The sequence below is a fragment of the Phytophthora cinnamomi genome (genome assembly GCF_018691715.1).
Source record: "Phytophthora cinnamomi strain GKB4 chromosome Unknown Contig17, whole genome shotgun sequence".
Lineage (NCBI taxonomy): Eukaryota > Oomycota > Peronosporomycetes > Peronosporales > Peronosporaceae > Phytophthora > Phytophthora cinnamomi.
In genome coordinates, this window is record NW_027150950.1 from 1,412,714 (window position 1) to 1,433,583 (window position 20,870).

At 52.8% G+C, this 20,870-nt stretch overlaps 4 protein-coding genes across 4 annotated transcripts; 2 read left to right on the plus strand and 2 right to left on the minus strand.

The window, feature by feature from the left end:
* Positions 1–844: 844 nt before the first annotated feature.
* On the minus strand, positions 845–1,751 carry IUM83_04793 (Oxidoreductase htatip2-like protein; the record flags this gene model as incomplete). The annotated part of the gene is made up of 4 exons (XM_067928890.1): positions 845–982; positions 1,054–1,221; positions 1,294–1,373; positions 1,442–1,751. The coding sequence occupies 4 exons, from the start codon at positions 1,749–1,751 to the stop codon at positions 845–847; spliced, it is 696 nt and encodes a 231-aa protein (XP_067795992.1).
* A 547-nt stretch (positions 1,752–2,298) lies between these two features.
* Positions 2,299–3,373, plus strand: IUM83_04794 (putative folic acid synthesis protein fol1; the record flags this gene model as incomplete). Its single annotated transcript, XM_067928891.1, has 2 exons — positions 2,299–2,402; positions 2,467–3,373. The coding sequence occupies 2 exons, from the start codon at positions 2,299–2,301 to the stop codon at positions 3,371–3,373; spliced, it is 1,011 nt and encodes a 336-aa protein (XP_067795991.1).
* A 3,314-nt stretch (positions 3,374–6,687) lies between these two features.
* Positions 6,688–7,506, minus strand: IUM83_04795 (pectate lyase D; the record flags this gene model as incomplete). The annotated part of the gene is made up of 1 exon (XM_067928892.1): positions 6,688–7,506. The coding sequence occupies one exon, from the start codon at positions 7,504–7,506 to the stop codon at positions 6,688–6,690; it is 819 nt and encodes a 272-aa protein (XP_067795990.1).
* A 4,361-nt stretch (positions 7,507–11,867) lies between these two features.
* Positions 11,868–12,623, plus strand: IUM83_04796 (ATP-binding cassette (ABC) Superfamily; the record flags this gene model as incomplete). The annotated part of the gene is made up of 1 exon (XM_067928893.1): positions 11,868–12,623. The coding sequence occupies one exon, from the start codon at positions 11,868–11,870 to the stop codon at positions 12,621–12,623; it is 756 nt and encodes a 251-aa protein (XP_067796186.1).
* Positions 12,624–20,870: the final 8,247 nt, after the last annotated feature.

Below are 20,870 nucleotides of genomic sequence, written 5' to 3' on the forward strand. Positions count from 1 at the left end.
GGCATGTGCAGTGGGCACCAGATCCAGATCGTTCTCTCAATAGCCAGATGAACGCAGTATGCGGTGATGACGAGAAAAATATCACTTGTAAATGCCTTCAGTGCATGGTGCAAATCCTGTTTCTGACGTTGGCGTGAATGACACATGGCTCAGTGAAGTGCTACCGCCACCATCCCATCGTTTTACTGTTCATGACCGGATATACAGAATACCCTTGTGCTTGAAAACAGCGCGACAAATCGGCCGCCATCCTCGACGAGGTTTTCGCGACGACATAGCTTCATCTTCAGCGTCACAACACCCGCAGTCAACTATAGCGAAGACTCGTAGACTCTCAAATACGGCACTGTGTTCTCCAAAGACTCCAGTAAAAAAGGTGTTTACCTCGCCAAATGCCGAGGACGGTATTTCCACCGGGTAATTCAAGCGACAACGAGCGGTCAGCATACAGCGAGGACTCGGAATCCGATGATGAGGAAGAGCGTGAGTTGTCCAATGGGGCAGTCTTGGTAATAGCAAAATTGGACCAAAAAATCGGTGTCGTTGAAGCTCTATTACGAAAGCTTGCCACAAAATGCCATGGGAAGTAAAGGATACACATAATTAGAAAGACAACTACCGCCATCGCATCCCAAATGTAATATTCGGGTTGTTGTGGTTAGCGTATTTCCTGTATAAGGGGGTCGATGCAAAGTCAGCAAGTTAGTACAAGTTAATTAAGTTGTTCTGGAGCTCTTGCCTTATCTTTGCGAAGAACAGAATTAAAAGGTGTTGTAGAGTGAGAAAATCATGCCAACCTGCATTTAAACCCCATGTAGTTGCTTCATCTCCTTTTAGGAATGTCCTAAAGCTCCGACTGCTTGTCACTCGCGACCGGTGCGCGTTCATGCTGTTTCAAGTCGGCATCGCTCCACTCCTTTAGCCCCTTGCCGCCATTTTCATAGTCCGTCAGCATCCCGTTTGCGATAGCACTGGTCGTAACCTGAAGAAAGAACGATGTTTCGTTTCAGTGCACCAAATATCCCACAATAAAACTGTGACGTGAACACTCACGCTGGGTAGGAGGTAGCCAGCAATGGACTCCACGGTACGTGTCAGCTCGCCACGGTTAATCAACCCCGGTCTAAAAATCGACGTGCGCTCAAATTCCAGCTTCTTGATGTTCTCCTCCACCTCGCCCTTAGTCTGCGGGTACAGGAACCAACTGTCTTTGTTGGCATTCTGCAACAGCATATCCTCATCGGTCAGCCCCAACTCTCCCCGTCCTCAACACAATCTACCAAAACATCCTACACTGGCACTCAGCAGTCCGAAGTACGGTACTCCCGCATCCTTAGCAAGTTGCGCGAACGTCGTCACATACTCCAAATCCACTGTACGGTAATAAAACACAAATTCAGTCCCCAAAATTTGAAAACCAATGACAGAACTGCCCACCGACCTCTGCGGAAAGCTTCGGCCGAGCCCGCGTCTTTGCGGGTCGTGCCCAGACATGAGAATGCAGCGTCGACTTCGCCTGTCACTTTCTTCCAGTCGCGATGCAACTCCTCGAAATCCACGGGCACAATTTGAAGTTTCGTTTGAGCTGCAGCGACGTCCATGGAGGGGAAGGCCTGCCCCCACTGAGTTTCGGGGATCTCTCGACGGGTGAGAGCGATGACGCGACTGCATGAAGAGGATTGCACCAGCTCCGCCACCAGGTCTCGACCAACTGCGCCCGTGGCGCCCTGCACCAGCGCGATGTAGCCCATTGTTGAGACCGTCGATTTTTTCGATATGGCACATAATGTTGCGGGAAAGCAGGTTATGTTGCGGAGTTTATTGCTTTATTGTCAATAAAATTGGAATTTTACGATAACGTTGACTTAATATTTACGCAAGTTGATTAGCTTGAAGTTATCGAGTCAAGTCTGCGTGTTGTGCCAACGGTAGCGAAGGAAATATACCGAAACGTTTGAACTGCTGTCTGGTCAATTCCACACCTGGGTTATTCGGATTCAGCTTAGTAGGAATGTTGTCCAATATACCTCATCATCCTATTCTTTTTGCTAAATACTTCGACTATACGCCCTCGGAGCCCGCGAAATGCTCGAAAGCAAATCGGCTGAGGAATATGTGCGCCGAAAGATTTCCTCAATCTTACAATAATAGACCCGATAAAGTCGATTGGTGCGTGTGGTCTTTTTATTTAGGCCGCACAACTATTTTTGCTGGGCCAGCTTTGGCGCGGCAAGGCTGCACAGCACTTCCATCTTGTCGGGGCAGCGATCAGGTAGTGGTGCGGCGGAGCTCCGTAAAATGGCAGACGATGACCAAAATGCCATTCGACACGCTGAACTCGCGGACGAAAGTGAAACACCACATTTCGATGCGTTGTTTGCACAGTACGACACGGGAAACGGGTATGTAAGCTTCGTACGCTAAGTTCCAGTTTGATAAACTTACGTTCTCATTGCTTTCGTACAGATTATTCGGCACGGAACACCTAGGCAGTCTGCTCATCGACATGGGTTTCAACGCGTCCCCCAAAGTGCTAGACCGTGCGCTCGACGACATGGACCCAAACGCGACGGGTGAAATCGCCAAGCTAACCTTCCTCGAGTGGTTTGAAGAAAATGCAGATGACATCGACGACGCTTCTCCGGCGGCACCAGCCCAGGGGTCGCTCCCAATTTCACCCCGTTCCCAGCAACAGGATGAAGCGTACTCTGAGCTACAAAGTGCGATGCTTGATGCCAAGAACCAACGCAGGCAAGCGGAGGTTGACGCTCAATTGCTGGCTAATCGCTTAGCTCATCTTCGAGCTGAGGACGCTCGAGCGCAAAAGCGCATCGAAGAAGCCAAACACCGAGCCCGTGAAATTGAAGCAATCAAGAGGCGCAACGAGAATAAGCAACGTGCCAAGCAGGAAGCTATGGAGCAGATGCAACGAGATATCCGGGCTGCCTGCGAGTACAACAACATGGTGCAAACGTCCTCCCGAGAGCGTCGCAACCAGCTCATCGCGGAGTACACATCGCAGCGTGTTCAGATTGTGCAGGAGACGCGTGCCGAGAGGAAGAACCACCTTGACCAAATTCGCCGGCAACGCGAGTTGGATCGGTCGTGGCTAGCAGAGCGCTCGCAGGAGATCAGAGATAAGGAAAAGCGCGCGGTGCGTCAACGGCAGGCCGCGCAAAAGAATTACGAAAAGGAATTGCTCAAGAAAGCTCGCGAAAATCTAGCCAACGAGCACGAGAAACGGTTGTTGTCTGAGAGGAAGATCCATCGGATGGAGGCTGAGGAGGCTGAGTTGATTGCCAAATTGCGTGTAACGCAAGATCTGCAGCGCGCAGCGTATGAGGAGCTCGAGTTTGTCATGCAGGACGAGTAAGCAACAGTAAACGCGGAAAAACTGAGGAGCTGTGATGAATGGTTTAAATCATTCATCACAGCTCCACGCTTTTAAAAAAGCTGTTTGCATAAAAGAATTCGCCAATGGGCACTAGGCAACGCACCGTCGCTGATTGTTCTACATGTATACGATTCTACCTCTTAGCAATAAGACTCAGCAAAACGGACCAGGAACAATTTACTTACCCTATCCAAACGTCTAGTATTTTTGCGTTCATTCTTTGGAGAGCAATCAAAGAATGCCTAATTTCCCTCTCTCTTTATTTCGGCTACATATTTCGGATGCATGCAAGTATTGCGTGAGATGACCTACCCACGCCATCCTAGATTGCTAGGAATCGTCAATTGTGCGTAATTTCCGTAGTACTTTAAAACATCAAGACTGCAACGCGCTTGATATAGCGAAATGTTGTGAAGGCACCATTCGATCGATATTTTAACATCATTCAAGAGTATTTGTGTCAAACGAGGTGCTCCTGGTTTTTGATATACATGTATGCAAGCAGATGAGGAGATTGCTGCCTCCTAGTACAGAAGTAACAAGAAATTATACATGTTGTAAATACCGTACATGTATATTCATTTGTCACGGCAAGTTGTCTTTAGTTGTGCCTCTGCTACTGGACAAAGCAAGACCCTTCGCTACCGGAGAGGTTTTTTATTCTACGTTTAAATATGTCCACACACAGACACACCCTGTTGAAAACAAGCACATCTGTACGCTGTGAACCATAGCTCGAGTTCCCTTGTTTCGACGACCTCATACGCCAACTGTTCACATTCTCATGAATTGATTGCGGGACGTTGCCCAAGGACGATCTGTTTTTCGCGCCTGTGCCGACTCGAAAGGCAGGTCGTGTGCTCAGCGAAGTTGATCATCTGCTAACTACTATAGTTCCCATCTCATTTCACAATCTTGTCTAGATGCTGGCTTGAGTTTTGATAGGCGCGATGAGTACCTTGCTTGTGTATGCTGAACGTAACAACCTTGGCAACGATCTATCTTCCATGCCGACCTTCAGTTCGCATTTTGCTTTCGTCTAAACAAGCTACACCCAACTATCGTAATCGAGTCATGCGCGTGGATTTCATCGTCGTTGCCGCACTAGTCACGATTGCCGCCAGTGCCAAGGCTTCCGCAGAATCTTTGGCCAAAACAAAATATACCATCACGAACCCCGATACAAACGCCACGCTTGACGCAGTGTACGTCCAGGACGGTGACGAGGTTCTGGTCGTGCACCTCACCACCGACGACGACGAATCTGCTTCCGCGGAAAGCTCTGAAGTCATCATACGAGGAAGGCTCTGCCTCAAACCGCCAGGAAGAGCGAGCATTTCCTGTCGGCATGACTACTGCGGTTAAAGAGAAGGAAAACTTCCCCGGGAAGTACGGCTCTGCTTGGAACAAGATTCTCTACAATTTTTTTCGCGGGTTGACCCCGTCGAACAAGCGAATTGGTTAATCTACATAAACTTTTGCCACACTCATGCACGTAATGACATCGTGGTTATGGACGCAGTCGGAGCGACTGCCATCTCCATAGAAGTAATACGTAATGGATGTTACCTTGCTACTGTGCGTGTGTTTGCTGAGTACGGTCCACGGGAAATTGAATGCATATTTGTAACCTAGAAACAGAGCAATGTTAGCCTGATCCATCCAAACAAAAGGAAACTGGTACACGTAACGACCTTATTGTTGCTGGAATACCCGAACATTGTAAACAAATCTAGAATACGATCCCAACCTGCATGCCAGCATACTCGTGCCTAACCGATGAATCAGTGACATACCTAATTTCAGCTGCCAAATCAGGATCAGCAGTAACAATGACAGCGAGCAATAAAATATCACGCATTTAAAAGCGTGATATTTTATTGCTCGCTTGTCAACTCGTTCTACGTCATTTCGTGGAGCTGCGCGCAGTACTCCACCCGATAACATGTAAATTGTTGTATCCATAAACGGAAGAAATGTTTGCTAAACAGAGCTCGCAACGGGTACCCGAAAGTAGGGTAACCGCCCGACTCGGACGGGTACGGGTACCGGTTGAAATTGCGGAAGCAGAGTGTGTTTGGCTGCAGCAGCCAACACGAGGTTGGCGGGCTGTGTCGCATAGCGAACCTAACGTGTACTACCCCAGTAGATTCAATCACGACAGACAATTCTGTACAGACCTACTGGATTATGGAAATTCCTCTCGATCGGATCGCTGCTATTCTGGTGGGTTCAATTCCAGCGGCTCCTGCAGCATTACTTGTTGATTAAACTTAGTCGATCCGGATTAAAACGATCCCTTATATTTGACTCCTTACGAAAGTGCGCCAAGGGTAAACTCACGCCTAGAACAAACCAAGCCTGGTTCGGTAAACAAACCAAACTAAAATTACCAAAGAACCAGGTTCGAAACGGTTTCGTGGTTTGGTTCGAAGTGGTTCGAACCGATAGAAACGCAGCAAACCAATGCAAACCACGAGATTGTGGTTGGCTGTAAGCCTCGATTTGAAACTGTTCACGATGCGGCTCTTATCGAGAAATGCCGCGCTGCACAACCGAAATACCAAGCGCCATCGAAGACAAGATCCGCTTTCAAAGACGAAAGCTGCATTAGGGTGAGATGCTTACCGCCTTCGAGAATTCGAATCTTGCCATCTAGGAGGTGCAAGCGAATAAGCCAACATTGCTACTGATACCAGCCGCAAATTCTAATTCTTCGGGGGGTACAAGATATGCCGCTTGCTTGGGCGCGGCCTTTGAAGAGAGCCTCCACGAAGTACAGAGAACCATATTGATCAATCAGGCAGCGGAAAAAGCAAACCATTGGTTGCAGCTGAGGCTCAACTCCAAACCACAAAACTCCAAATCTCAGGAAGGGTTCAAGAGCGTTGGTCTGGTAACGTTCAAACCAAAGTAACGGGTAGAATTGGTTCAACGGCCGTAAAAATATAACTTCGAACCAATAGTTTGCATTTTGGTTGGTTTGATTTGTTCAAGGCGTGGGGAAACTTGCAAGCAAGGGCTTGGCCTGCACGCCAACACAGGCTATCAATGATACCCTATCATGGATGCCTGGTCAAGACAGTTTCGGCGTACGGCTTCCAAGTCTTTATTTTTATTTTTACATGAGGCGTATTGACTTCTAGTCACACGCAATATTGCTCGACTCCCGAGACTCGCATTTTTTTATTTTAGATGTATCATTAAAGCGTTGTGAAAAGGAAAAAAAAAACTAGCAAAAAGTAGTGAAGCATTGAACATCTTAGCTACTATTTGAGCAATGAGAGGATTTTTCAACAGTGCTGTTGAAGCTGCACTTGAAGTAGATGTTGTTGCTGCTGCTGCGTCCCTTTGTCGCTTTGGACAATGTGGATATCGTCGCACGAATACTGGCACACGGGGTTCTTTGGACCGTTGCTCAGAATCACTGGCCTCACACCACTTTTGTTCACACCGAAGGAGGACGCGCATTCCGTGTAGTTTTCCTTACCGGGCTTCACGTAGAAGTTGCGCAGGACGGCCTGGTCACCGAAATTTTCGTTCATCATGATAATGCTCACGTTCGGATCCACACGCTGTGTTTGGATGATTTCGAGGTCAACTAAAGTGTTGCTGACGTTGAGGAAACGCTGACGAGGTTTGCAAGTGCCGCACGAGCGGTACAGCTTGCCGAAGTCCTGCGCGAAAAACCCGTCGACAACAACTGTGCCGAACCCGTTGTGCTGGATCACCTTGTCGTCCGCGTAACGCGCTCCGCCACCAATGACCCTCGACACACTGGAAGCGTTGCCGCCCTTGATACTCAGGGCGTCTTCGCACACGTCCTCCCACCACACGTTCTCAATTGTGCAGTCATTGTAGTCGCAGTGGACGCCCTCCATTTGGTTCACACCGATAATAGCGTTTTTCAACGTAGCACCTGCTTCGAGCCGGAACACGGCTGTGAAATTTTCGCTCTCTTTCTGTCCCTGACACGTGAGGTTGAAGCGGTCGAACGTCTGCATTTCCCCGTCGAACACTTCGCCAGCCTTGATGGTGTAGACCTCGTCAAAGGTAACACTGCCTTGGCTTACAGGCCAAGTTCCATCAGGCACAGGAAGACTAAACACCATTGTGGCCGAGGGAAGGAGGGTCGCCACGGAAGTCAGTGCTTGAAGCATCGGGAGCGGTAGTTGGTTGGGAAGCGGCAAAATGGGAAATGAACCGGTACACGTAGTAGGGAGGTGCCGAAAGCGAGGACATGTCGTTAAACGATGGTGTTGATGGGACGCCCCGTGCCTCGTCATCTCGAACGCCATCCAGTTTACTAAATACCACAGTGCGCAAAGTAATCCACAACTGTCGTTAAACGATGGTTACTTCATTACCTACGGAATCGATAGATAGGCTCCAAACTTCTCTTGTAAAATGTTCAACAAAGGGGGAAAGAGGGTCAAGTGGAAGCATCCAAGAGAGGGAAATATGGTAAATCCTTGGATAGTCTATTCAGTGTTAGTACACCGTGGACACCACGTTCCCGCAACTCCTTTCGATTCGTTTTAAATTACAGTCAGTAAGCCCAGCTAACTACCAAGAAAAATTCCCCGCAACTCGATTGTCGCTAATACATCGTTGACATCCGGTATCCTGATAGCAACGATCGGAGAGGAATTTCCATAGTACAGTACGTATGTACAGAATTGTCCCCGAAGACGAAATAATTACCTGCTGTAGCGCCCCCCCCCCCCCCCCCCAGTACATTGCAGTCCTGCATTGCTGGGTAAGATCGCTAGCAGAGAAAACCATGCATTAATAAGTACGCACATGGTTAGATTCCGGTTTCTGTAGCGAGGACGACGTCGTTTTGGTTGTGAAGAGAACCTCTATCTGCGTTAATCGCCTTAGCGGCTTGCACATGCAAACATGAGGTAGACGTCTCCGATCGCACAGCGATGCTCGCAACGGGTCGGACGGGGACACTTTAATATGACACGTTAGGTTTTTCGTTAACACGCTTTCAAATCTTAAACATTTATATCCAATCAACACGAGAAGTGCATTTACAGTCCACTTTCTTCCAGGCCCGCTTAATGCAGCGCTCATCAATAGCTGCCCCCGCCGTCACTACCCGATCTACAAGCAGTTTTCTCTTTTCGTCTGCGGACATGCACTTGAGCGCCAGCATCTCTCCCGCAGGGGCAAAGTCCTATTACTCTGGATAGAGGCTAAGGATAGCGTTAGCGAGCGGAGCTTCTTTTTGAACGGGCCCATGATGCCCACGTCCAGAGATTGTAGTACAGCAGTAGTGTTCGCTGGCAGAGCCACAAGCTCGGTCCCCCACGATGCAAATGCTTCCTGCTCGGCCTCAGACACGTGGCACTTCAGGTTGTCGACGTAAATGGCAAGGGGATCTAGAAATTCATCACTAACATTTTCCGCCCACTGCCCGATGATAAAGGTTTCGTTCCAAACCCTTGTATCCATCCAGCCATTTTGATGGACGGTTACAATGACTTGGTTCGAGTATGCCATCACGTCGCAATCAATTGTGTGTGGCGAGGTGCGGGTAAATTCCCGGCTTTCCAGATCGAACCTTGAATAAACGTAGACCGCCAAACGTCGGACTAGAGCTCAGAAGGCTCAGAGTCTTCGGGTCCCAGCTGAAATATCTCAACTGAGCCCAACAGCAACTCGGATTAACTTCCCAGCTCCAGTCCTTGGTCAGGCGCGGCGTGTGCACCTCCCTTGCTATCCCCTTGACGGCTCTTACCAGGGTTACGCTTTGGGACCAGACGTCAGCCAGCCACAGCAACCTTGTTCCCACTTGAGATGTCTTCAGCACTCTCCAAACGAAACTTGCTCCCCACTCAACAGGTCTCAGCTCGCACGTGTCTAACCCAATCTGCCCCGGGTTTTCTCCAATACAAAACACGACACTCCACACGTAAGTTGTCCACCTCTTCCGAGACCTTGGGCCTTGTCTCCGTAGCTTCTTCACTTCCTCCGGCGGCTCCAGCTGAGAGCCGCTTCCACGGGTCTTCACTCGCCCCTCAGACCTAGAGTGGCCCCGAGAAAATTGGCTCGGTTTGAGCCTGTCCGTAGTCTGGGTTCTCGCTCTGCACCTAGGCACGCCCGCGCACCACGCTCAAATATGAAAGAAATCCAGCGACCACACCGAAGACTTGAGTCAATCTCAGCCCCCGCGCCGTTGCTCCGCTGAAACCTCAGGAGAGCCACTTACTCCCCGAATATATGAAATACGTGTCGGTAATGTCGTCCATGTGGTATCGGGAAATGTAGTCGAAGCCAAAACCCAAAGGCGAGACGAGGGGCGAAGAAGACTCGAGGCGCCGGCGCTAACTGGCAAGTCACAACCCATCGCCAGTTATTGGAGACCAAACTCCCCGATCGCTGATTGGCCTAAATAGGCCGATGGTGGTGACTCGTCGACGGTCCCAAGTCAAGCGTGGGCGGTTGCAGCTCGCTAAGTGCGGGGCGAACCTACTGGCAAGATCCGAACTTATGAGTCATCGGCGCCTGTCCCCAGTCGTCGGTGGCGTTCCAGCGGCCGTTTGAGTCGTCGGTAACGCCGCCACGTCGCAGAGAAAGCGCCGAAGAGTCGTGAGTTACAACTGACGGTCCAAAAACGGACGCGTTTATACTTGATATTTGTATTGATCGATAGGAAACTTAAGAGAAGACAAGATAAGCCTTCGGGCAACAATAACAGAACAGCTTTTCCTCCCAACCACGCAAGGGCGACACCGGTGCCTGCAGTGAACGACCTGCAGCTCAAGGTAAACCTGGTAGGTAGGATTATGACTGTCGGTGGGCACATCTACTAGTGCAGCGTGTGTTCATCCCTGGCAGGACCAAGAGAGTAGTGGCCGGTGTATTGGTAGCGGCGAGTCGTCGCCAGGAACTGGAGGAGCGAGAGCGCACTCCATTTATTTTTTCCCGCCGGAGTATAACTCCGGCACCCTCGTATTACGCCGTAAAAGGCCGGGACCCTTCCTTCTGATGACCTGCGAGGTATATTTTGTGTGCGAGAGCGTGCTAGCCTTTGATCATGGCTAGTGACGCTGAGTCTTCCGTCAGTCGACTAGCGGAAGCTCGGTACACAGGGGAAACATCAACCCGGTGCAAGGGAAAGTTCCTGGGCCTTCAGGTTCTAACCCTAACAAGCCCATTGAGTCTTCGGTGACTTGGTGGGTGTTGTTGGTGGGGAAAGTGTGCCATAGATAAATTAGCGCGTGTTCCTACACGACACCCAGAACACGTAATAATATAAAATAGCTAATTAAGCTCCTCCTTACACCGAGGCACAGCCAAAAAGACTGTATGGGACTTGAGTTTTGATGGAATCGGTCCTCGGTACCCTTTTACACAAGGAAACACTCAGCTTTTAAGCTATTAAAATACGTACGGGAGAACAAAACTATTACCGGCAGAAATAGACAACTTGGATTTGCTGCAGTGGTGGTGCAGCATGGCGAACGCTGCCTTGCTTGATTTGGCGCGAGTTGCTCGCCCGATTCCATGCATATCTCCATCAAACGTATGTCACAGAGCATGTTCTCGAGCGCGGGGAATGTGTCAACAAGCTCCATCAGCCCATCAGTGCTGGACGATGTCCAAGTCAAAAAGGTCCAAGTGCTGAACGACGTACTAGTATGTCGTTCAAATGCTGATCTCTTGTAGTGACTTCATGATAATGCGTACAGGATGGGTTAACGCAGTAGGAATCGATTCATATATATTTTCTTTCGCATATTCTACTCCACAAACCATATAATCAAGCGATTACTTGCATAGCTGGCTATATATATTATTATTATTGAAACTACAGGTGCAGGTGTGGGTACCCGAACTTCTCGGAGGAACATGCTGGACGGGTGCGGGTGTTGGAAGGGCTTAGATGCAGAGGATGGTGGCGGCAACGGACGCGAAGGCGGCGGTGGGCAGGCGGGTAGGGTATGAGACTTGAGTAGTCGTGTGACGGGGCTACACGAGCACCTTGCACAGAGGAAGTGTGCTAACAAGAGTATACAAACTCTCAATGAACGGCAGTTCACGTGTCCCTGGCCTAAGGGGACTGATTGATCAGAAGTACGGTAGATCTAAGACTGAGTGTATTTATAGGTTAGTACAGATTTGGCCTGCATACAAATCCGAAGTTCCCTATAGTTTATCCTATATAAAATGTATCGGTTGGCTCTCAAGCCTATTGTGTCACTACTCAGGGGAGTGACCTTTGTAGCCATCCCTGAATAGTGCCAGGGTCACTATTCCACGTAACCCCGTTACATCCACCCCCACTTAGATTCGATCATATCGACCAATCAGAGCGAGGGTACGGTGGCGGCTCGTATTTCACTAACACAGTCGAAATCCATCGACAACGGCGCGAGCTCTTGCGCCTCTGCTCTCGGGCCCCAGAAAGCAACTGGCGCATCGCCGAGCAAGCCCCCCGGTCTCCACGTCGACCGGAAGCATGCCTCCCAAGCGCAGCTCGCGCGGTGCGAAAGCACCTTCGAAACCCTGGGCCGAGATTCCGAAGGCCAAGAAGGCCAAAGCCAAGAACGAGTCCGCCCCGCTGAAGGAGGCCACGGGAGCGGCCGCCAAGGAGGTGCGCTCTCCGAGCAGTTCTCCGGAGGAGTCGCACGGCGAACATGCGTCTCGCAAGTCGCCCGACGCTCCACCGGATGAGGGGGACAACCCCAGGTTCAGTTATGAACGGCGCAGCCCGCGCCGGGACTGGGACTCGCCCGAGTTTAGCAGCACCAAAGTCGTGTACTCGGGTGAGAGCTCACAAGAGGAGGAGGACACCTCCGAAGGCAGCGCGCAGGCCGCCAACGACAAGAAGCCGGCGGAGGGCGACGTGCCCAACGCCCCGGCTGACCCGGACACCCAGGCCGAGAAGCCGTCGAGCGGCAAGGCGGGCACTGAGCCCATGGCAGCTCCGCCGGTCAAGAACCTGACCCTGGCGGAAGGCCTTGCGCGCGCCCAAGCTGCCAAGGCCGCCGCTGCTGTGGAGAGCGACGCGCCTGGTGGAATGAAGCGTGCCGCCTCTAAGTCGCCGCCTCGCGATAACTACAGGGGTCTGTTCGGTGACTCCGAGTCTGAAGAAGGGGCTGTCGACGATCCCGTGAGGTCTCTAATGACGTCGATGAGCAGCAGGCGCAGTACTACAGCGCTGGCTCGGCCGCCCGTGAGGGACAAGCAACTGTGCCGGCCACGGCTACTGTAGGCCCTCTTTCTGGCGGGGGCGCTGCGCGCCCAAAGGGCTATTACTCGCTCGATGACGGCACTGGTGCTCTACAGCTCCTGGAGAAGCTCACTCCTCCTCGTGGCCTTGTCAGCGGCTACACCTCGAGGGGCGCCTATGAGCGCGCTCTGGTTGAGACAGAGCCGCTCTTTGTCAGCGACATTGAAGCCGCTCGGTGTGTGCTCTTAGCACCACACAAGATCCCTTGAAGGAGCTCACCAACCTTCGTAAGAAGGCGGAGATCAAGGGTTGACTCCATCTAGTTTGGGGTTATCCCTGGGTCAAGCCTTCCGAGGCGATGACCTGGATTGAGGTGGAAGACCCATTCTGGAGATACGTATCTCGCGAAGGGTATTCCGATCAGGAGTATAAAGAACTCCGTGAGGACCGCTTGCTGTCCGCTATACTGGACCAGCGCGACCTCCGCGTCGAGTTCCCTCACCTCGTGAGCAAACGTAAGCTCTACGCAATGATGGAAGAGCTCAAGCAACAAGCAAAAGCCAAAGCTCGTGAAGATCGTGGGCGCGGTGCGACTCCGTCTGCTACCGTGCCCCGTACGTCGGCCAAGAAGCCAAGGACTGCTTACGAAGCGTCCGCTGCTTCTCGTCCCAGATCGCAAAAGCCTTCGGGCAGTCAGCCTGGAGCTGTTCAACAGGTTCCCACGATTTTTCTGACTCTGGGTAACCCCTCCACTTCACGAGAAGTTGGCGCTTGCCGTGGAGACGCCACTCCTGGAGGACCCGCTCCACGTGGAAGTGCAGCTCCCCATTCCGGTCAAGGAGGGCAGGCGGTGGCCTCGCACGACCATGGCTACGAGCCGGAGGCGTTGCCGCCGCGCTCTGAAACCCCGAGCCAGGTAGTGGCTCTTCAACAAGAGGAGATTCGCCTTCTCCGAGAGCGTGTGTACTCGCTCGAGATCGCGTTGGGGATTGGCCTTGGTGGCGAGGCTGCCTCTCGGGCTGGTCAGCCCGGCGCCGTGGATCGGCTTCGTGAGGACGTTGGCTCACTGTTCCGGGAGGTTCGCGACCTCCATGCTCGGGTTGAGCGTCGGGCTTACGCGTCGGACTTCGAGTCCCTGCGTGACGGTCTTGCGGGCCTTCGGGCCGAACTTCGTGACCGCGCCCTATCAGGAGCCGCAGCATGTCCCATACCCGGCTCCGTACGGCACGGCTCTTACGGGGGCCCTGCTTACGGCACCCCAATGTACGCCTCGTCGTCTTGCGACCAGCGAGCGTACCAGCCGCCTTATCGCGAACCGACGCCCCGCTCCGAGGAGCCACGCCCTCCTCCGCATGGCCGCCCACCGCTTCCTGCGGGGCAGCCGGAGCCTGAGGGTCGTGGTACCGCTTCAGACGACCCACGTAAAACGTCGGGTGAGTCGTGTAGTGGGCCTACTTTGGCTCACTACTTTTGCTTACGCGTTGCGCTACGTGTATGAGGAAGCGTAGGGGTTTATTAATAATTTGAATTAATTATACTTGAGTCCACAAGTATAATATAAATCAAATAAAACACCAAGTAGGTAGTTTAAGGTAAAATGAGAACTGTATTGTTTTGTGAATTGATCTTCCTTCTAAATCTGCTAAAACTGTTTATCATCTATGAAAGGGTTGGCAGCGGCTGGCTGTCAGAGCCCCGCCAATATGCATGTCTCTGATTGGTAGAAAGCAGCATCTTTCTACCAATAGGATCTTTGGGTATGTGTGGACCACTAATTGTGGTGGCCCACTTCAATGTATCCATTGGTGTGTCTTACACCAATGTGAGGAAGTATCTAAAACCTTTAACAGATATTTATCTGTTAAACCATAAGTGACAAATGTCATGCACAAGTGACAGTTGTCACTTGTGACCGTTATCGTGCACAAGTGACTGTTGTCACTTGTGTGTGTAACCCCGTTACACCATCCCCCCGTTAAGCTTAGACGTGTCGGTCTCGACACGTCAATTAATATTGACTGCTTGTCAATTGTTTGTGCTGGGGGTTTCCGTGCTCATCCGCAATGAGCACGATCAAGCTGAAGACCACCATTGCAACAGAGTGTAAACTCTCTGTTGCTGAGTACCATGCGCGGTAGCGCGAGGTGCGCCGCTACCACGGGGACAGACAACACAGTGTCTGTGTACGATTCTTCGATGTCGACCGCGTCTGTGCGTCGACATCTCTAAGCGAATTTCTGTTGCTTACCGTGATCGGGTAAGCAAGCGCCAAAGCACTTCGAGTCCTTCTCGAAGTGGCAGTATTAGCAACTCCACGCTGTTGCGGTGGAGGCTGGTGTCCGTGCGCCGTGCGCACTGTTCGTCCAGGTGGCGGTGCGTATTAGCAACCGCGACCACAACAGGTATACTATATGTATACCTGAAAGTTTCATGGTCTCCGTGCTAATTATCTAGCACGCGCGTCGTCAGGCGTTGTAGATTACTACAGCGCTCGCACTACCTTCTTGCTGGTAGTGCCTGTTGGGTTTCGTATTCCTTCACCATGTCCGGAACGTCGTCCATCAGGACGTTCCGTGGTTCCCACGTGTCGTGTTGGGGAGGGAAACCTCTCCAGCGAATGCGAAAACAATCCGGACCTCGGATTGTTTTCCTATGATCAACAATTCGCTGGACGATCCAGCGAATTTCTCCGCGTGCGTCTCGCAGCGGTGGCGGAGGTGGTGGAAACACGCCCCGATGGTCAACGCCGTGTTGACCTTCATCTCGTGTTGCTCCACGACCAAGTGACGGTCGTGGAGTACCTTCAGAGTGCGGCGGTTGCCGCTCTGTTCCTTCGTGTCCCGGCTCTGGCGGTCTCCCAGACCGCCTTGAACGTGCCGGTCGGGCTGTAGGCCCGACTGTATTAACTGCTCCAGCGCGACTACGCTCTGGAGAGGAGGGTTTCCCCTGCCGAGTCTGTCTCTTCGGGTCAGACGAGCCACTTGGCTCGTGCTGGAGGTATGGCTTTAACCGCCCGACATAAAATGTCGGGTGGAGCCGCATGCTAGACGGTATGTCTAGCGTGTATGCGTTACCGTGGCGTGCCATCACCGTGAATGGCCCGATGAAGCGCGGAGCAAGCTTGCTTGCTCCGAAATCCGAAACTGCATGTTTGGGCAGGTTTTGAGTAGATAACAAAACCAATGAATTCACGTTGAATTCATTTGTGTTGCCCCTGCCAATATTATCGGCGTTCAGCTTCTGTTTATCCACAGAAGCTGCAATCATGTCCTGGACAAACCGAATTACGGCTTGTCTTTTATTGATAAAGTCAATCGCATCCGAGTTGAACTCGTTCAGCTCGCTCTCCGCAAGAGGCCCGGCCTCTGCGTGGTTCTTCGCGGTGTCTGCGCCCTGCGCAGACCCGTGGTCCTTGTTCCTTGTGGAGTCTGTGCTCTGCACAGACTCGTTTTCCTTGTTCTGGGGGTCAGCGCACTGCGCTGACCGTTGGTTCTTCCTGCCAAGGTCTGCGCCCCGCGCAGACCTGGTTGTCTTGTTCCTTGTTGTCGCGGCTGACACTGTGCAGATGTCAGCGGCTTTTTGCGACTGCTGTGTTGCAGTCGTAGATCCTCCCCCACTTAAAGTGGGAGCCATCACTCCGAGTAAACTCGGTAGGCGTGGATGCCGCATGGCATTCACGTAGAACGGTGTATGCCCGGTCGAGGCATGCACTGAGTTATTGATGGCAAACTCTGCCATCGATAAGCACTCGCTCCAGTATTGGAACGAGTGAGCGTAGCTCTTCAACATATCGACGAGCACGCGATTCACGCGCTCGGTTTGACCGTCCGTCTGCGGATGATCCGCAGTCGACATGGAAAGCTGGCTCCCAAGAAGTGTAAACACTTCTTGCCACAGGTGCGCTGTGAAGCGCGGGTCTCTGTCCGACACGATGTCGGTCGGCATGCCATGGTGTTTGAACACCATGTCGACGAACAGACGGGCCGTCTGCTTCGCGGTCACCTCTGCCGGCACCGCAGCAAGATGCACCATCTTGCTGAAGCGGTCGACGAAGACCACAACACCGGTATTCCCTCCGGTGTCCGGGGGAAGACCAAAGATGAAGTCCAAAAACATGGACTTCCAACACTCTGATGGAGTCGGTAGTGCGTGTGCGAACGGCGCATGCTTTACGCGTTAGCATACCTCGCAAACACGGATGTACTTGCGCACCCACTTATACTGGTGGTGCCAGTACAAGTCGCGCGTGAGAAGGACGTATGTCTTCTCACGTCCGAGATGTCCCGCAGTCGGGGCATCATGATACTCGTACATGATCCTGAGTCGCAGGTCATGGTCATTTGGCACGACAACGCGATCCGCGTTGTCGTCGACTGCATTGTAAAGCAGTAGTCCGTCGTGCACACGAAAGCGGTGTGCACGCGCTCGAAGGTGCTTGGGCAGCTTCTGACGGGGCTTGTCAGAAGGCGCTGTGCCATAGGCTAGCAAGAGCTTCGCGTCCGCGTCGTGCGCGTACGCGGCCTTCACATCATCTAACAGAGATGATGTGGGTTTGCTCGATCGCATGGCGTCAATGGCATTGACGTCAGCAGCTTCTGCATAGTCCGGCCGACGTGATAACGCGTCGGCCACTACATTCAATCTTCCGGGTTTGTATTCGACCCGGAAGTTATACTCCGCAAAGAATGAGAGCCATCTCGCCATTCTTTGTGAAATATGTGGCGACTTCACTGCGGTGCGCAGTGAAGCATGGTCGGTGTAGACCACAAATGGTCTACTTCCAAGTAGATACACTCGGAACTTTGCGAGTGCATACTTCATGGCAAGGAGTTCCTTGTCATGTACCGGATAATTACGCTCAGCTGCTTTCAGCTGACGCGACTGGTAATAGACGACACGATCACGGCCCTCGTGATCGTGCTGCATCAACGCGCATCCGATCGCGAAATCGGATGCGTCACACACTACGTGAAATGGGCGATCTTGGTCAGCCACTGCCAAGATCGGCGCCTCAGTCAAGCCCCGCTTGACTGCATCGAATGCCTTTTGGCAATCGGGTGTCCAATTCCACACAGCTTCTTTCTTAAGAAGTTGTGACAGCGGGCGGATCTTGCCCGCATAATCCTCCACGTACTTGCACAAGTACGTGGCCAAGCCAAGGAACTGCCTCAGTTCCTTGACACTTGAAGGCGTTGGCCATTCATTGATCACTCTGACCTTTTCCGGGTCAGGGCGAACACCATTCTTCCCTACGAGACACCCGAGGACGGGTATCTCGCTCGCCCCGAAGATACACTTCTTCAGGTTCGCGTAGAGCTTATGCTTTCGCATAAGCTCAAGTAGCTTCCGGAGATGCACCCTGTGCATCTCTACGTCGGGTCTTCTCGTCCACAGCCCGGCTGTGGATGAATACATCATCGAAGTAGCTCGGTGCGAAGTCGCGCACCGAGCGCAACAAGTGCGTCACGCACCTGTTGAAAGTCGCAGGGGCATTCTTAAGCCCCTGTGGCATTACTAGCCATTCCCAGAGCATGCCGCTTGGCGTGCTCACTGCCGTGAGAGGGATATCGCTCTCACGCATTAGGATTTGATAAAATCCATCTCGCAAGTCGAGAGCACTGTAAACGGTGCTCCCGGCCATCGAATCGATGATAACATCTTTTCGCGGTATCGGCGTCTGCGCCGGTACCGTCGCATCGTTCAGCTTGTTGTAGGCATGAACGATGCGCCATCCGCCCTGTGGCTTCTTGACACAGAACGTCGGAGCACTGTGCGGGGACTTTGATTCCCGCACTTGTCCTGCTTTACGACGACTTTCAAAGAAGTCGTCGATCGCTTTCACTTTGCTCTCGCGGCAGTGGCCACTGCCGCGTGACACAGTACTTCGTGCCCGGCACGAGATCAATCTCGTGCTGAATGCCCTTATCCTGCGGAAGCTCCGCAGGAATCTCTTCCGGGAGTACGTCTTTGTACTCCCTCAACAATTCGTAATAGGGACTCGACTTCAGCGAGTCCCAACCTTGTTCCTCGAAGCGCTCTCGCTTCGTCTTCGCACTGAGAGTGTCTTCACTCTCAGTGGTACTTCCCATGAAGAGCTGCCTCAGCTCTTCGCTCTCGCTCGCCGTTCTTTCGCTGTCCGAAGAACGCAGACTTGCTCGATGCGTCCATCGTGCAAGTCGCGTGTGAAGCGCTTCCAGCTCATGGCTGGAAGCGAAGTCAACTCCGACGCCGTCGTCGGAGGACTAGCGAGTTCCATGTCACGATACTGGAATCCAGTATCGGTGCGCGTCAAGACGCTTAGCGTCTTGACGTTCGGCGTCACCGCCGCAGTCTGCCCAGCAGATTGCTCTTGTTGCGTCTCGGTCCCGGACCGAGACTTGCGCAGCGTTTTCCGCTTGCGCCGTCTTCTTGTTGTGCGGAGCCGGGCTCCGCACAGTTGTTCTTCTGGTCCAGGCCCGGCCGTGGACAGTCGTTCGCCGGCGGACCCTGTCCGCGGGCGCGCGGTATCAAGCCCGGCTTGACCGCATTTTCCTTCGTGCAGCCGGGCTGCACGGTAATGTGTCCCTTCGCCGGCAGACCCTGTCTGCGGGCGCGCGATATCAAGCCCGGCTTGATCGCATGGCGCTTCGTCGTGCAGCCCGGCTGCACGACAGCATGCAAATTGCGTCAGTGCGGTACGTTTGCAACCATCCGCACTGTTTGCAGCGTCAACTCCCGGAGTTGACACGCCTTCGTCACCTCGACGCCATTCATTGGCGGAGCCCCTCATGACCGAGGGTGCGTCGGCTCCCGGAGCCGACGCGTCGTTGTCGACCTGACCGCTTCGGGTCAGGGATTGTCCCTTGCACGCTTGAACGTGGGTGTTGGTTCCCGGAACCAACACATCTTTTTCTTCTGACGTCGGCAGCATTGCCGACGTGGGTCTCACTTGTGCGCGCCCTCGCGCACTTCCTGGGCACTCCGGGACAGCAGCGTTAAGCGCTGTCTCGACTGGTGAGCCGCGCGCACCTGCTGGTGCGTGCGCTGCGGTAACAGGGCCATCGCTCTCTGTTCCGCTGTCGCGGCCGAAGCGCACGAGCGTGCGCTTCTTCCAGTCTATCACCGGATCATGCCGTGCAAGCCACGGCATGCCCATTACCACGTCGAACTTATCGTCCAGGTCCAGGACGATAAAGTATTCGACAAACACTCGTTGTTTGTACGAGAAGCGCACGTTAACGACGCGCTTCTCGGTCTTCACGATGGCACCTGTTGCCAGTCGTACCTCCAGAAGACTTCGAGGTGTATCTACCTCCTCGAAGTCAAGTCTCGGCAGGCTTCGTAGTCGAACAAAGTTGTTCGACGCGCCTGAATCCACCAAAGCTCGAAGAGAGTCACTCGCTCTCTTCGAGTAAACCTTCAAGATGACTAGGTTCGGCCTGTCATTTTGTTTCTTGCAGTGAGAGCTGGTCTCACTGGGGGCTGCAGTCCTCAGTGTCGCGTGCCCGATGTCGGCACGCGCGACTGCATTACCAGTAGGGCGCCCCGCGCCTACTGGATGTTCGCGTTTTTTGTTGGTCCGCGGCGATGCCTAGCATCGCCACGACGGCCACCTCCAGGGGGCATGGGAGCTGTGCACTCCCGTGCAAAGTGACCGATCCTTCCGCAACGGAAGCATCGCACGTTACCTCCCTGCTGCTGGTAACCAGCAGTTGTTGCGCTCGAGAGGTCCATTGGTTCCGGACCTCCCGTGCTCACTACCGGGCGCGGTTGCGACCTCGGCACGCTCGCATGCAGTTTAGCCTGCCGCAGGCTAAACTCTTCTTGCATGGCAAGAGTAATCGCAGCTTCGAGAGTACTCGGGTACTCTCGGAAGAGATAGGTCTTCACAGGCCCATCTCTCAGTCCCTTCATGAACGTGACGACTTTAGTCGCCTTGTCTATCGGGTTGGTCACGATGTTCGAGACCAAGTACCGTGCACGCTGCGCGTAAGCGTGGACGTCATGCTTACCCTGCTGCAAGTCGAGGAATTCCGCCCTCGACCGGAACTCATTTTGCGGGGGCTCAAACGCTTGTTTGAGCTCCTCTTTGAATATCTCGTACGTGCTAAAGCACGTAGGATCTGAGAGTCGGCGTCCGTACGTCCAACTCCTCGCTCGTCCGCCAAGACATGACATGGCGAACGCAACCTTTGACAAAGGGGTGGACGATACGTCGAGCCGCAATGGCTGTGTCGAGTTCGACAAGCCATCGGAGGAGAGGCTCGCCCTCTCTTCCTACATAATTGCTCACGCTCAATTTTAATGATT